The sequence below is a fragment of the Balaenoptera ricei genome, chromosome 2, assembly GCF_028023285.1.
Source record: "Balaenoptera ricei isolate mBalRic1 chromosome 2, mBalRic1.hap2, whole genome shotgun sequence".
Classification (NCBI taxonomy): Eukaryota; Metazoa; Chordata; class Mammalia; order Artiodactyla; family Balaenopteridae; genus Balaenoptera; species Balaenoptera ricei.
This window is the reverse complement of record NC_082640.1, coordinates 151365935-151382122: the sequence shown is the minus strand read 5'-3', so window position 1 is coordinate 151382122 and position 16188 is coordinate 151365935. Positions and strand designations below refer to the sequence as shown.

Sequence of the window (16188 nt, the reverse complement as noted above, 5' to 3'; positions counted from 1 at the left end):
TTGGTAAGGCAAATGTTTACCCTGGAGCTATTACAGGCCAGGGGTGTAAACATCCACCATTGGCTCCTGGTATCTACCGTCTCCTTGTGGCACACATGGGATGTATCCAGTAAATTGTAAAGCTCTTAAGGGCCCCTCCTAGCCACAGTGAGCCCTTCATTTTGTATAGGAGTTTATGCAGCACTTTCCACGTACGTGGCTTCCTTTGATCCTTACCACAGCCTCTGTGAAGAAAAGCAGGCAAGTCCCCAACTCTACTCATGTGGAAACTGAGTCAGAAAAAAATATGTGACTTGCTCAGGTCATGTTGGGAAAAGCATGGATTAGACCATGAGGAAATCTGAGTTCTGGTCCCTGTTTGGCCAACAGGAGCCAGGCTCCAGTCACGTCACATCTCTGGGCTCTGCTGCCTTCATGTGTAAATGGCGTAGGCACATGGGAGGTGCCTTCCAGCCCAAATGACCCTAGCAATCTTTGATGCCATACAGTAGAGCCAGGACTAAAGCGGAGGCAAAATCCTGTGCTGGGCTCCCATGCCAGTGCTCTTCCCACTCTCCCCGATGTGCCACTTCTAATAAAATGCAGTAGAAAAGCCCAAGGCAGCTCTTAAGCAAATCACTTTCTCTGCTTCTAGGACTTGGTTTACCCCACACAGACTCCCTTTTCCATCCCCAGAGCAAGACATCCAGGGATCTAAGGGGCTGCCCAGCCTTCTGGGAAGGGAGTGGGGGCAGCAGAGACAGAGGAGTATTAACAGCAGGAGATGAGATGAGGCATCCCAGGACCACAGGGAAGAGGGTGAACAACAGAGGGAAGGGGTACACCTTTTTTGGGTTCTTACTCCCTAGGTTTTCTGCTGGAAATGGTTAGGGTGAAGTCACTCCCAGCTACGTCACTCAGGATTCCATTCCCAGTCCAGCAACGGCGAGGCTAGAAAGGCACTTTCCTTAAGGGAGGCCGGCAATGTGCTCAGTGGGGAGCCCTCGGGGCTGTCATTACTCTCCCTCATTATTTCTATGAGCAAGGTTGGTGTGACTGAGCTGCGTGCAGAGGCAGGGCTGAGGAGACTCTGGGAACCCCCAGTCCAGGGTTCCCTGTAGGGCGATGCAATCCGGATCGCCTCCTGGGGGCCCCAGAGCAGGAGACAGGCAAGTGACTTCGAGGGTGAAACTCTTACAGTGGCCGCTATAACACCGCCCCACCCCAGGCCACACCCCTCCAGCCTCCCACCATTACGTTTCCCACTCCGTTCTTCCTTTTGTTTTCAAAAGCAGCTCCAAAGAGTAAAAGTAGCTACCTAAAAACGTCTTGAAATTTTCGAGTTTGCACGCCTCCTCCTAGCGTTCCAGACCAAAGGGCTGCGAATAAGGAGAAAATCAACCAAACCGGTTTCGGGAGTGGGTGAGGTCGAGGGAGGCAGTGGCAGGCAGTGGCTTCTGTGCTTTCGGCTCCCCGACACCCCATTGCTGGCACCCACTCTAATCCCTCCAGGACGCGAGCTGAGATTCCCAGAGCGAGTACTGTGTGACACCAACCCGGAACAGGCTGCTGGCGCCTTTGGGCTCCCGGGACCAGAGGCTCGGGTCCTTCCCCAAAAGAGTCCACCCCTCCCGGGCCCACAGTCCGAGGCAAGTACCAGCCCTCGGGCAAAAGAGCGCGCAGTGGGCGCGGGTGGGCGCCGCCTCGAGGGCTTCCCGAGTTTCAAACTGAGCCTCTTGGGAGTCACCGGGCGCATTCGCTCCTTTCGTTTCCGGGGTGGGGGCTAAAGGACAGAAAAATGTCTCCTTGCACGAGCCTCCCGCGCTCCAGCCCTCGGCCTGGAGGGTCGCCCTGGGAGGAGCCCACGTGGCCCCGGGCCCCCCTCTGCCGCGCCGAGTCCTCACCCCGCAGGCGGCTGGGGCGGGTGCCCGGGAGGGCGGGGGCTTCAAAACCACTCCAGGCACTGCCGCTCGGCCCGCTGCGCCCGCAGAGGACGCGGGGAGAACCGACGGACACTCACCGAGCAGCGGCCGCCCGGCTGGATCCAGAACGCACGGCGCGCGAAGCCACCCAGGTGCCGCCGCAACGCGGGCGCGAGTTTGAATGTCGCTCCGGGAAGGGGCCGAGGCTGCCGGCTGCTCCCGCCCACCGCCAGCCCCTTGGCGGCCGGGGCGCGGCCAGCTGCGAGCGCGGCCCCCGGGGACCCCAGCCCGCGCGCGCCTTCCAGCGCCCGGCAGGAAGTCGGGGCCGAGCAGAGCGGCAGCAGCCGCGGGAGGGGACAGGGAGGGCGGACCAGGAATTTTTCCAGTGGGTGGAGACTCGGGCCAGCGACTGGAATCCCGCGATTGGCGGCTCAGCGGGGGACGGGGGCAACCTCGCGGCGCTGCGAGCTGGAACCCGGGGTAAAGGCTGCGGCGGCGGGAGGGGGGCTTGCGCGCCGCTAATGATTAACGCCCGCGGGTGGGGCGAGCGCGCGGCCCCGGCGGTGTCCGCCCGGCCGAACGCTAGCCGCCCCCGAGCAACCTAGATGCGCTAAGACACAAAGACGCACCTGGGGGGCGGGAGGGGGGACACTCACAGTGGTGTCACAGACCTGATATCACTGCCTCCCAAGAGGTCACCGGACGGCCAAAACAGCCCCCATTGTACGGACAGCAAAGGGGGCTTCCAAGTGAGTCCTTAGTTGGGATCGGACTTGGGAGTCCTGATCCTACCAGAGCAGGTCACCTCGGCTTTTCTGAGTCAGAAACTCACGTCTTGAATTCCTCACCGAAATTCGGTTCCAGTGACCCTTTACAGATGTAAATCCAAACCTCCGAGAAGCTGACAAGAAAGAGATGAAGAAGCCGATAACTTGGAGGAAGTCCACCACGAGACCGTTAGGTGGGAAGAGCAAGAGGCAGAAACCCGTGTAATAAAGGACCCATTTTGGTAAAACGAAGAGAACCTGTCTCCTGTTTTTATGTCTGTATGTAATCATGTGGGCATCGAAAGGTGCACACCTGGAAAGTGAGGGGCTGAGGGCGCGACAGGGATACTCAATAAGGATCGGCTGCGTTCTGAGCAAGGGCATAAACTTAAAAACCCGAAGTAATTCATCAATAAATGTGCTGAAAAATAGATGCTGTCCCAGCACAGGACAGGAGAAGAGAAGCCCAGGATGGGAGGAGGGATGGGACACTGACATCAGAACCACTGGGTATACTTGACATCCAGTAGAGGTAAGTGTGTCTAGTAAACGCCTAATATTCACGTTAAAAAACAAAATAAGCCAAAAAGGAAAAGAAAAATAAGCTACTCCAGGCAAATGCAAGCCCCAGGTGATTTACAGGGAGGGGAGGGGCGTGCGCGGAAGGAAATGGCTTTCAGGTGACTTTGAAACTGGATCCTGGCGGAGGGTGGGGTGAAGACCGCGGGGCTCCCCTGGCTACCCGCGGCGGGGGAAAGAGGTAGGCGCTGGGCCGGATCGGCCCGGGAAGCTAGACGCACATTCCTCAGAGAGGGAGGGTCGCACATTCCTCAGGGAGGGAGAGCCTGCTCCAGCCTAGCAGAGCACTGCCCTCGCCGACTGCGAAGGTGAAAAAAGAGATTGCGAAGGCGGGGGGCGGGGGGGGGGGGTGTCGGAGGTAAACAGCCGCCACGGGCTCTGCCAGATAAAGCCCGCCAGGCTCCGGGCTGGGGGGCCGGAAAGTGAGAAGCCCCAGTCTCCTCCTGCCTTCCAGAGCCAGTTCAGCCTCAGGCTTCTGCCTTTCTTTAATCCTGCTTTCTTCTCTCATCACCCGAATCCTATCAATTCCTTCCTGCCCATCTCAAATTCCAGCTTCCAAAGAAGGCCTCTGACTTAACTAAACCATCGGTGAGCAGCACCCCTCAGCCAGGGCAGGTAATCGCGTTACTGACAGTAATAATAACTAATTTAGTGAATGCTTACCATTTGTAGGGCTCCTGCTATGCTATTTACAAACATTGTCTCCCTCCATCCTCACCTCCGCCTTGTGAGCTGGTGTTAACGGAAATCAGGTTCATCTGCTTGCCGCTGGAAAGCCAATACTCCAGAGACAAGTGTTGGTTGGAAAGGAAACCTTGCTTTATTCAAGAGGCCGGCAACCTGGGGAGATGGCACGCTCCTGCCCAAAAACCAACTCTAGAGATTCTGCTCACCCAGGAAAGTTTTTCAAGGGAGAATCATCAGGGGAGGGCGTCAGATTCTTTCTTACCTTCCACTGTGTGCAGACTTTCTTCTGATTGGTTGGTGATGAGGTAACAGGGCAGTGTTCCAGGAATCTTGTGCTCGGCCTGAAGTTACCATCCTCCACCTGGATGGGGGCCTTAGTTCCTGCAGAAGAACTCAAAAATATTGTTATGTGTGTTCCTTGAGTTGGAACCCGGACGCTGCCCCATGGCTGCACTATTGTTTCTTGAGTGCTCCTCCTGTGTTTCTGCACTCCCTTCCCTGATTAGCAGCTCTTTCAAGCTGCCCTTTGGACCTCAAGGAAGATCCAGGACGCTGCATGAAGCCTATTTCCCGCAAACAAGAAGTGGGGAACACGGAAAGGGTTTGTACCCAGGAGGGCCCCACAGGGTCTTGCTCCGTTTCACTAGTAAGTATCCTTATCCCCATTTTACAGATGGGATAACTGAGGATAAGAAGGATCTAGCCACTTGGCCAAGATCACATAACCAGCAAAAGCCGAACCTGACAAGATCCCAGATAGGTCCAACATTTGAGGGCTTACTATGTGCTGGCCATTATTCCAAGTCCTTTATATGAACAATTGCTGTCACAGAAGAAGAAAAGGAGGCAAAGTCACACAGCTAGTGTATGGTAGATCTCAGATTCATAATAGGGGAATGCTTCTCTTCACCATTATCTATTCTGCTTTCTTTTTGACACTTGTTATTCAGTTCACGGCTTGATTATAATATCTTGCTCTGTTTCTATTTGTTTTAACGTATATCTTATTTCCTAAAAAGAGTGTAATCTTTCCTTGTGGCAGAAGTCATATAGGATGTACTCAGCAGAGCAATGCTGAACTCAAATAAAATAACCCAAACAGTTTGTGAGAAATTACACAATCTCACTCCTAAGAATAAAACTCTGTCTGGGCCCAGGAGCTCTAGACCAAAGCCACTCCACAGTGCAGAGCCTCTCCTTCCACCCTTTGCTTTAGTGGCCTCACCCTCTCTTCTATCAAGTCATTTATTATTATAATAACACCTTGTGCCTCAGTAATGCCTTTAATCCAAGATCTCGAAAGTATTCTAACTCATCTTCAAAGTACCCCCACTGAGTTGGGGAGATGGACATATTTTCCCCCATTTTATGGGTGAGAAAACCAAGACAACACAGAGTTGAAATGACTCACTATGGAAATCAATGGCAGGGTTTCTTCTCCCAGCCCTTCCCCTCCTCCTTCCGAACTCCTGGCTGCCAACATTTGCATCAAAATTTCAAATCCCAGAGACAAAGGCCATTGAGTTTTCACAATAAAGGACATTTCCAAACTGTCATCTCAGCTGCTCTATTGTGGTAGACCTCAGGAGAGGGAGGGGATGTAAACACGGTGAAGGTCCCCTGGGGCTCTGTGCTTCCAGCCCAGAGAAGGAGCAAGAGCTAGCTGGCTGGGTGGGGAATGAAATCCCAAACTTGTAGGAAATCCCTGTCAAAGGCGACCTCAAAGTCAACCTGTAAACCACCGCCAAACTTAGAGGTCTCAAAGCTTCCAGAGTTTCAAGGTGCATTTTAGCAACACTTCCCAAAGTGTGAGTCACAAGCCACAACAACAACAAAACAGATAAATTGGACATCATCAAAACATAAGACTGTTATGCCTCAAAGGACATTAAGAAAGTGAAAAAATGCAAAGGATGGGAGAAAGATTTTGCAATCATACATCTGATAAAAGACTATCTAGAATATGTAAAGAATTCCTACAACTCAAGAATAAAAAGGCAAATAACCCCAATTGTAAAATGGGCAAAGGACCTAAACAGACATTTCTCCAAAGAAGATATACAAATGGCCAATAAGCACATGAAAAGATACTCAATGTCATTAGCCATCATGGGAATGCAAATCAGAAAAACAATGAAATATCACTTCATACTTTTTAGGATAGCTAAAATCAAAAACACATAATAGTAAGTGTTAAGGAAGATGTGGAGAAATTAGAATTCTTATACACTGTGAATGTAAAATGGTGCAGCCACTTTGGAAAACAGTCTGGCAGTTCCTCGAAAGGATACACGTGGAGTTACCATATGACCTAACAATTCTACTCCTAGGTATATACCCAAGAGGAAGGAAAACATCTGTCCACACAAAACCTTGTGCACAAATGTTCATAGCAGCATTATTCATAATAGCCAAAAGGTAGAAACAACCCAAATGTCCATCAACTGATGAATGGATAAACAAAATGTATATCCATACAATGGAATATTATTCAGTCATAAAAATAAATGAAGTACTGATTCATGCAACATGGATGAATTTTGAAAAGATTATGCTAAGTGAAATTAGCCAGTCACTAGGACACATATATGTAATTCCATTTATATGAACTGTCCAGAATAGGCAAATCTACAGAAAGTAGATTAGTGGTTGCCTAGAGGTGGAGTTGGGGGTAAAGGGAGGTTGGAGGAAATGGGGGGGGGGGCGGGGCGTGACTGTGAACAGGTTAGGGGCTTCTTTTTTTTTTTTAAAGTCAGTATTTTTTCTAATAATTTTTTTTAAACTTATTTTTATTTATTTATGGCTGTGCTGGGTCTTCGTTTCTGTGCGAGGGCTTTCTCTAGTTGTGGCAAGCGGGGGCCACTCTTCATCGTGGTGCGCGGGCCTCTCACTATCGCGGCCTCTCTTGTTGCGGAGCACAGGCTCCAGACGCGCAGGCTCAGTGGTTGTGGCTCACGGGCTTAGTTGCTCCGCGGCATGTGGGATCTGCCCAGACCAGGGCTTGAACCCGTGTCCCCTGCATTGGCAGGCAGATTCTCAACCACTGTGCCACCAGGGAAGCCCAGGGGCTTCTTTTAATAGTGATCCAAATACTAAAAATATTTAATATACTAAGAATCATTGAATTGTATACTTTAAATGGGTGAATTATGTGTATATGAAATATATCTCACTAAATTTGTTAATTTTTTTTTACGTGTGCCATTAATACATGTTCCAGAGTTACCCAGGCTACCTATAATCAGAACCTATCAGAATCCTACCAGAATCTTCGGCGGGCAGGACCCAACTCTGCATTTCCCCAGAGCCCACTGAATGAAGTTCACTGTGCCTTACAAGACAGTGATTCAAAGCCATGTGGCCCCCAGGCTTCCTGAAATGAGTAGAATGGCGAGTCTGTAACTAACTCTGAAAGGGCAGTGGCCAGGGCAAGGGGCAGTGGGGGGATGGGAGTTGCTTCCTGAAGTTCTTTATCAATAACTTCTTTCCCTCAGTCTGGACTCCTTAAGTGTCAGAAAAATCTGACATCGGAAAGGGGAAGAAAGTATGGGGCAAGGGAGAGGAAGGCTTGTCCCCGCCTTACTACATTCAGGCTCGTAGCCACTGCTGTGGGGAGCTCTTGAAGGGAATGAGCTGTTTGAGTTTGTGTCTGCAACAGAAACATTTGCCAATCACCTGTGGTGTTTCAAGAACCCGGGAGCGCATGTGAACTATTTCTGGAGATCACTTATGTTCACCTTTGTTATCAGTAGATAAAGGAGCTGTAAGTCAGCATTTACAACACCTGAGACCTGAGAGTTGGAACTAAGACATCAGCCTTTGATGAACTAGGGGTGATTTATACACAAACATGCTATTCCTTCTCTGTCCCAAAGGCCAGAAGTTTTTCTATTTGCATCACATCACTACCTGTAGGTGAATGAAGTGTAAACATGGAACAGTCAAGCTTTACCCAGTCTAATGTTAAAGTGAAAGATTTTCTGAGGTGGGTTAAGAAACTATTAGCTGAGATGGTGTTTTAAGTTGTCTGAGTACTTCATTTATCCATGTGGTTAATGTCCTAGAAGACTTGCCACTTCTACCTGAGATTTTTCAGACCTGGGTGTTCATAAAAATCACCTGGAAAGTTTCCGACTCAGAAACAGACCCCAGGAATCTGCATTTTTTTAACAAGCAAGTGAGTCAGATGCAAGAGAGATCCATAGACCACACTTTAAAAAACATTGGTCTGGATTCTGCTTTGTGTCTTTTCCCCTCCCGGTGCTTCCTCTTCCTCTCCTGAGACACAGGACTCAAGATAAAAACCCTGCAATCCCTCCCAGTGCTCCAAAGATAAAAGGGTATGGCTTTTAAGACTTCATGATGTTGGAATAAATCAGGCTATTATACTTAATCAGATGAAAGAGTTCCACCTTGATTCCATGTGAAATGCTTAATCTTCAACACCTTGGTGACAAGCAGGGCGGGGTGCACCCACCAAGTACTATACTGTAACTTTCAGAAAGCAAATTAATAAGAGCTTAGTTAGGAGGTCATTGCCCAGTTACTTGCAGATGGAGGCAGTTCTTCCTGACTGTAATTTTGGTTGTTGATGTTTTCCTCCTAGACAGGGCCTTATGGGTCCCCTGGCTTCTCCGTCTTATCCAAAGAGCACAGAGCAGCTGTGCCAAGGCAACAGTGGAGCCCAGATCTGCATACCCTTCCTCTGGTTTCTGTGCCAGACCACAGAGGAAACATGGGTTAGTTATAACCAGATTAGGACAAATGGGACCAGGTCCACCTAGTTTCCTAAACCACCGGCATCTCCTCCAGAGGCAATGAAGAATCGACCCAAGGGTGGATGGAATAACTTTGTTTCTCCACCTGAGCAGTGACCAGGCTCCCAGACCCCACTTGGTCCTATCCTATTATTGGCTGCCAGGCACTCCCATCAGAATCTCAAATCCCTTCATAAGCAGTGCTTTGTGGAGGTCAGCCTTGCCTGCTCTCTTTTTTACTTTCCTGCTGTATAACTGCCTTCCTATCAGTCTTAAAGGATTTCCAGGGTTTCTTCCAATCCTGAAAATCTTGGATTCTACCATCTTAAGGAACCCCATACTGGATCATTCAGCTACAACAAGCTCTCTTTTCCCTTCACCTCCAAGCTTGTCTAGGGAGAGAAACCTGGCTTCATAACTCCTGATTCTATGATCCAAATACCCTTATCTCAGGCCTGTGGGTGTCCTCAGCCTGTGGTTGTTATGGGAATAACATAACGCTAGGAGTAGTCAGCCATCCTTTGAGGATTGCCCAACAACCCTTTGAGGCAGGTAGTAGTTCTCTCCCATTTTACAGATGAGAACATTGAGGCTCAGAGAGGTCAAGTCCCAGGTCCCAGGTCATGTGGTCCTTAATGGCAGACCTAGGACATATTCCCAGGCCCCTCTGCCCTAAACTCATGCTCTTTTTTTTTTTTTTTAATTTTATTTATTTATTTATTTATTTATTTTTATATTTATTTTTGGCTGTGTTGGGTCTTCATTTCTGTGCGAGGGCTTTCTCTAGTTGCGGCAAGTGGGGGCCACTCTTCATTGCGGTGCGCGGGCCTCTCACTATCGCAGCCTCTCTTGTTGCAGAGCACAGGCTCCAGACGCGCAGGCTCAGTAGTTGTGGCTCACGGGCCCAGTTGCTCCGCGGCATGTGGGATCTTCCCAGACCAGGGCTCGAACCCGTGTCCCCTGCATTGGCAGGCAGATTCTCAACCACTGCGCCACCAGGGAAGCCCTAAACTCATGCTCTTAACCACCATCGGGCTACCAAATACCTCACCCCAGCTCCCAAGGAGTCACTAGACCCAAGCAGAGAAGGTGGAAGCAACTTAAGCAAATTAAACCCAAGATAAGAAATGCAGACTTCCCTGGTGGCACAGTGGTTAAGAATCCGCCTGCCAATGCCAGGGGACACAGGTTTCAGCCCTGGTCTGGGAAGACCTCACATGCCGCGGAGCAACTAAGCCCGTGCGCCACAACTACTGAAGCCCGCGCACCTAGAGCCGGTCTTCCGCAACAGGAGAAGCCACAGCAATGAGAAGCCCGTGCACCGCAACGAAGAGTAGCCCCTGCTCGCCGCAACTAGAGAAAGCCAGTGTGCAGCAACGAACACCGAACACAGACATAAATAAATAAATAAATAAATAAATAAATTTATAAAATTAAAAAGAAAGAAAGAAAGAAATGCCCCCACCCTGTTTTGCCCAACCAAAGCGGTATGAATTGCCTTACAATTCACCAGAGAGCCTCTAGGCTCATAAGTGAGTTACAGACTTGTTCCAGGGGCTGGAAAATTGAATGACGGGAGGAGAAGGAGGAATGCGTTCAGGGTCATAAAGCAAATGGTGGGGGGGGAAGCAAAAGGTCTCTAAATACTTGTGACGTGACGTCTCAGGCTAGCTGGCTATAAAAGGTGGGGCAAGGCCTTTGCCTGGCAACCACAGACTTTTAAGCCCTAATCATAGCTCTGCTGCCTGTTCCCAAGGAATGGTCCTGCTGCTAAAACTCCAGAACATCCTGTCCTGTCTGCCCCGGGGAGAGACAGAGGGAGGAAAACTGAGCTTTACCAAGTGCTGCTGAAGGGAGTGGAGAGTTCGTCTCCTTCCTGCTGGGCTCAGTGACTCCTGCAGAATTGACTCCAGAACCTTCCTCAGCCCCAGCTGTCCTGCATGCCACCCCTCCTCACTAAATCTCACAGGTCCTACCACAATGCTCTCCTTCCCCCGGCTCACCTGCATCCCTGTGGCCCCAGGGAAGGGTACCTTCTCAGACAACCAGACCAAGAATGAGGGCTTTGCAGTCCCTCTGGAAGCAGGATGGTTAAGAGCACTGACTTTGGGGTCAACAGATCTGAACGCTAACTCTGCTTCTTAGGCAAGCCATTTAACCTCTCTGTGCCTTAGTTTCCTCATCTGAAAATAGAGTGAGTAGTAGTTCCTATCTCATAGGGTGTTACTCAGGAATAAGTGAGAAAATATCTGTAAGGTACTTAGCACAGTTCCTAGTCTACAGAAAGGGGTAACTATTAACGTTATTTTTATTTCTGCTTCTAGGTGTTAGGTTCCCAAGCCCCACACCTCAATATCCTACTTTCCCTAATGCCACATCATGTCAAAGAATCTTATAACTGGAAGAGATCCTAGAAGTCACCTAACATAAGTGTTTTTTCCTCTAGGAAATTCTCACACATATATATCTCTAAGAATGAGATAATATCAGTAAAGTACTTAGCATGTACCTGGGATATAATAAATGCTTGGTAAATGTTTGGGTTCGTGAGAGTTAATTTTATGTGTCAACTTGACTGGATCACAGGATGCCCAGACATCTGGTTAAATGTTGTTTTTGCTTGTCTGTGAGGATGTTTCCAGAAGAGATTAGCATTTGAACTGGTGGACTGAGTAAAGTGTATTGCCCTCCCCAATGTGGGGCCTGCATAGAACAAAAAGGTGAAGGAAGTTTGAATTCTCTCTCTGCCTGACTGCTGAGCTAGGACATTGATCTTCTCCTGTCCTTGGCACTCCTGGGTCTTAGGCCTTCAGACTTGGACTGGAACCGACACCATTGGTGCTCTGGCTCTCAGGCCTTCCAACCACACCACCAGCTTTCCTGGGTCTCCAGCTTGGAGATGGCAGATCTTGGGATTTCTCAGCCTCCATAATCGCATAAAGCCAACACCTTATATTAAATCTTTTCACGTATATATCCATCTCCATCCTATTGGTTCTGTTTGTGTGGAGAACCCTGACTAATACAGATTTTGTTGTTGTTTATTTGTTTGTGTAGGTAGGTATTTACTCAGTATCCGCTCATCTATCCATCCATCCAATAGTCACTTATTGGGTGTCCTGGTTGCTGGGAGATGTACACTTAGAATAAGACATAACATTGCCCCAGGAGGGAAATGTATAACCAAATCAAAAAGGGGAAGAGCCAGAAAACAATTAGAGAACAGCTGAGGGCCTAACTGTGCAGTATTTTCTATGCTCTCAGATGTGACTATTATCACACCTGAAGGGAGGAAAGAGATTCCCTCCCTTTTTAAGAATGACTCAGAATGCATATATTCAAATAGTGTTAGCTTTCAAAGAATGAGGATATATGCTTGTGTTAAAGATCTTCTCATCACTCAAAAGACCTTTAAATTATTATATTAGCCTCAGTGTTGAAAAATCCTGGGCTTTAAAGGTTGGGGTAGGATGTTTGGGATATAGTTAAATGCCATTTGGACCTAGGCCTGGTGGAAAATATAATCTCCAGCTGCATTAAAATAGATCCAGAATGAGGAATGACTATGGAGTGAGAACACTGGTTTCTCCCACGTGGCTCCTGCCCCATCTTTCAAGACATTTCCAAAGAGGAGCTGATTCTGACCTGCGCCTTTTCCCACCCCACACCCACCCTTCTAGTCTACACTCCTCCCCCTGGAAGTTCAGAGGAATCTGAGGCACAGGGACATTTCTCTTCTCCACTCTCCCAGGGGACCTAGGAGACGTTCCCTGGAAGGTCTCAGCCATCAGCAAAGATCTACATTCTCACCTCGTCTCCGTTCTCTTCCTCTGCCCCTCCTCCTCTTTTATCCCCACTCACTCTAGCTTTGCTAGAGGAATGCAACCCGCTGTCATCCTGGACACAAGTGGAGTTTATTTCCCACTGAGGAGAGCTGCATACAGACTGGACTCTTGTGGCTCTCACAATTTTATCCACAAGTTTCTAACCCACAAATATTCACTGAGGTGCAGTTATGTGCCAGGCCTTATGCTGGATCCTGTCAGGGACACAAAAACATCAGACCCATCTCTGACTTTGACCAGGTGAGAGAGAATGACCAACTGTAAACATATAACAGTAAAATCTTTAAAGTACCATTCTAGACAATGAAAGCAGACATTAGTATAAATGGTTCACAGTTCTTTGATAATTACAATTAATACTAGAAGCCAGAGGGTAGAGGCTGAGGTGGTCAGGGAAGGCTTCTTAGAAGACATGGGCTTTAATAAGGTCTTCGGAGATAAGGAGGTCTGCGGGGAGTTGAAGAGGAAAGGAAATATCAAGAGCAGAAGACAGTGCTGGGAAGGAAAGCCTATGGTCAAGATTGGTCTGTGTGTGACCCTGTTGTATGTGTGACCCACCTCTGGTTCATTTGTTATTTCAGTCTGGTCATTCCTCGCAGGTATCTTGGCAAGGACCTGACCTTGGTCTTCCAGCAGATAGATGCTTCCTCCTCCCAAATATTTGGACCTAATGACTCTGTATTAGTTAGGTTTTTTTTTTTTTTTTTTTGGTTGCAAGTGACAGAGACTCAACACAAGCTAACTCCAGTAGAAAATTGTCTTTTATATTGTCTTCAGCTTTAATTGTCTCTTATAACTGGAAAACTCCAGGTATGGAAGTACATTAGTTTGCAAAATAATGAGGCACAGTTGGCTCTAATAATATTGCAGGACTCTGTTGTCTCTCTCTTTTCCTATGCTACTGGGATCCACTTCACAGGCTGGCTCTCGTTGGGAGGCAGGAAAGCTGGCTGCTAGCAACCCTAGATCCATATTCTCTGAGCTTATCAATGCCAGTGGAAAGAGAGGAAGTATTCCTCTTAGGCCTCTTCTTGGCCTCTTGTCAGGGTCCCTGACAAAGCAGGTAAAAGAGGTTCACTGATGGAGTCCCAAACCTGGCTGTCATGTGGGGAATACGTGGTACTGAGGGGTGGATATGAAAGGCAAAAAGGACAACCTTGGACAGATATGGGGAAGAAGGCAATGCTGTGTTGCATTATTGTGGAAAAACCTCATCCCCTATTACTTCCCAGATAGACACATGTCCCCACTTCCTTCCAACCCTAATGGCCAGACTCTTTTCACAGGGAAACAAATGGTTAATTGCCAGGAGAGCTCACCTACAGACAACAGCTATCTATCAGAGGACACTGCAGCAGGGTTAGTAACTGGATAAACACCCAAGGAGGTGTGGTGTTTTAGGAAAGGGATCTGCATCAGAAGACCAGGTTAGTCAGGAACAGCCTCATACCCTGGAAAATTCATGAGAAGGATTTGGTGGCGAGTAGAACAGAATCCCTGCTGCAGGCCAGAACTCACTGAAAGGGTTTGGGTGGCAGCTTTCAGGACTGTAGGTGCCACACTCAGGAAGAGCAAGATTTTAGAACCCAAGGCTGCCTTGGACTCAATACTGAGTGGGGGACTGGGCATTTCCATGCTGCTAATTCTCTGCTTTTAAATTCTCAATAGGCAGCATTCTCTGGGGGCCCCAGCTTAAGGAAGCAGCAGTTTCCAGTCACTCCAGATCAGAATCATAGAGGAGAAAAGAGAGGAGGCTTAGTACAGCCTGTCAACAGAGCTTTCTGTGATGATGGAAATGTTTTATGCCTGGAGTGTCCATCACGGTAGCCACTGGCAATGTGGCTAATGCAACTGAGGAACTGAATTTTTAATTTTATTTAATTGAAATGAATTTGAATTTCAATAGCCACATGTGGCTAGAGGCTATGTATTAGACCAGAAGCCTTAGAGAACATCCTTCCTTCACCCACCTCCAGGGCTTGGAAGAGAAAAGGCAGGATAAATTGGAACAGAACATCCCAATCAACGATCTACGTCAGGAAAGGCAGATGGTGTAGAATGGGAAACGGGGAAGACCCCTGGTGTCAACTTCTTTCCTAGACACAGACATCAGCTGCCTGAGCTCTGGCAACTGTCACCCAGCCTCCCCGTCTGAGAGCCACTGCTTCGGAAAAGGACCTCACGAAAGGTCATCTGAGGCTACCAGGTGGCCCCAACACCACAGTCCAGTGAGGAAGGAAATTACTTCCACGCCTCCCAGTAGCCCCATAGGGAACTCCCTGCCTCCACCCCATGATTTTTGGAGACCCCATACCACATACCCCACACTCTTCTCCAGCTGTAGGAAGTATCTCATGCCCTGCCTGAGGACCCCAGCTCACATCTCCATTAATGGCCAGGTCCCTGCGGGATTTCAGTTCCACATGTGTTGACTGAGTGCCTCCCAGGTCATCAGAGGAAAAGCTGAACTTAAATGATTTCCTGTCCAAGAACAATCTGTCACCTAACACAGTGGGAAACCATCCAAGCTAGCCAGCACCAGTGACATGGCTCCACCCACAGCCTCCAGCCCAGAAAGGGATCTGCTCTCCCAGGACGGTCAAGGGACTAGGTGAATGGGTCCTGATAACCCAGGAGAGCCCTCAACCAGCCCTGCAAATTTACATCAAGACACAGGCCTGGACTTCCCTGGTGGCACAATGGTTGAGAATCCGCCTGCCAATGCAGGGGACACGGGTTCGAGTCCTGGTCTGGGAAGATCCCACATGCCGCGGAGCAACTAGGCCCGTGAGCCACAACTACTGAGCCTGCGCGTCTGGAGCTTGTGCTCCACAACAAGAGAGGCCGCGACAGTGAGAGGCCCGCGCACCGCGATGAAGACTGGCCCCAGCTCGCCGCAACTGGAGAAAGCCCTCGCACAGAAACGAAGACCCAACACAGCCTAAATAAATAAATAAATAAATAGCGTTCCTTTAAAAAAAAAAAAAAAAAAAATCCTTATAAAAAAAAAAAAAAAAAAAGACACAGGCCTAAGACTCAAAGAAAAAAAGTGAGCTTGTGGGAAAGTAAGATAATTAATCAAATGCTTTCGCATTGAACTCTGATCACAGCTGCTCACAGGCACCAGAAGCCAGACTAGGGCACTGGGTAGGTATGGGTGGGGCTGGGAGAACACCAACAGTGAGAAGTACCGTAGAGGTGGATGGGTGGCGAAGAGGACTATGTGCCAGGCTGATGCCAACTTGGCTCCTTTCCCTGTACCTGTCATGCCATTCATGCTTCCTCTAGCTTACAGACCATCTCAAGAAGTCGAGCTTTGACCAACTCCTTAGCTGTCAGGAGAGTGAAGGCAGGAACCCAAGAGTGCATGCCCTGGGCTTGCTCTACTCCAAGAGGGACTTAAACAATTTATGGGTCTTCTCTGACCATAGTTTCTGCATCTAGTTGGGGTATCCTTTTTTAGAAATAAATCAAGCTCACACATCCATCCATGTTCATTGCAGCATTATCTGCAATATCTAAAAGGTGGAAGCAACTCAAGGGTTCATCCACAGATGGTAGATAAAGAAAATGTGATACATACATACAATGGAATATTATTCAGCCTTAAAAATGAGGGAAACCCCGTCACATACCACAGCATGGATGAAAT

At 48.6% G+C, this 16188-nt stretch overlaps 1 protein-coding gene across 10 annotated transcripts in view; it reads right to left on the bottom strand.

Moving 5' to 3' along the window:
• Nucleotides 1-4111, bottom strand: part of PLEKHG3 (pleckstrin homology and RhoGEF domain containing G3) — a 43963-nt gene extending 39852 nt beyond the window's left edge. For 3 of the 10 annotated variants that reach the window (XM_059914432.1, XM_059914437.1, XM_059914439.1), the window contains exon 1: nucleotides 3911-4110. In XM_059914432.1, coding sequence (XP_059770415.1) covers nucleotides 3911-3946 — 36 coding nt within the window. In that variant the 5' untranslated portion in view covers nucleotides 3947-4110. Of the gene's footprint in view, nucleotides 1-1999; nucleotides 2202-2572; nucleotides 2727-3910 lie in introns of those variants that run through there. The other 7 variants (XM_059914433.1, XM_059914438.1, XM_059914429.1 and 4 more) reach the window with 6 other exon arrangements.
• Nucleotides 4112-16188: the final 12077 nt, after the last annotated feature.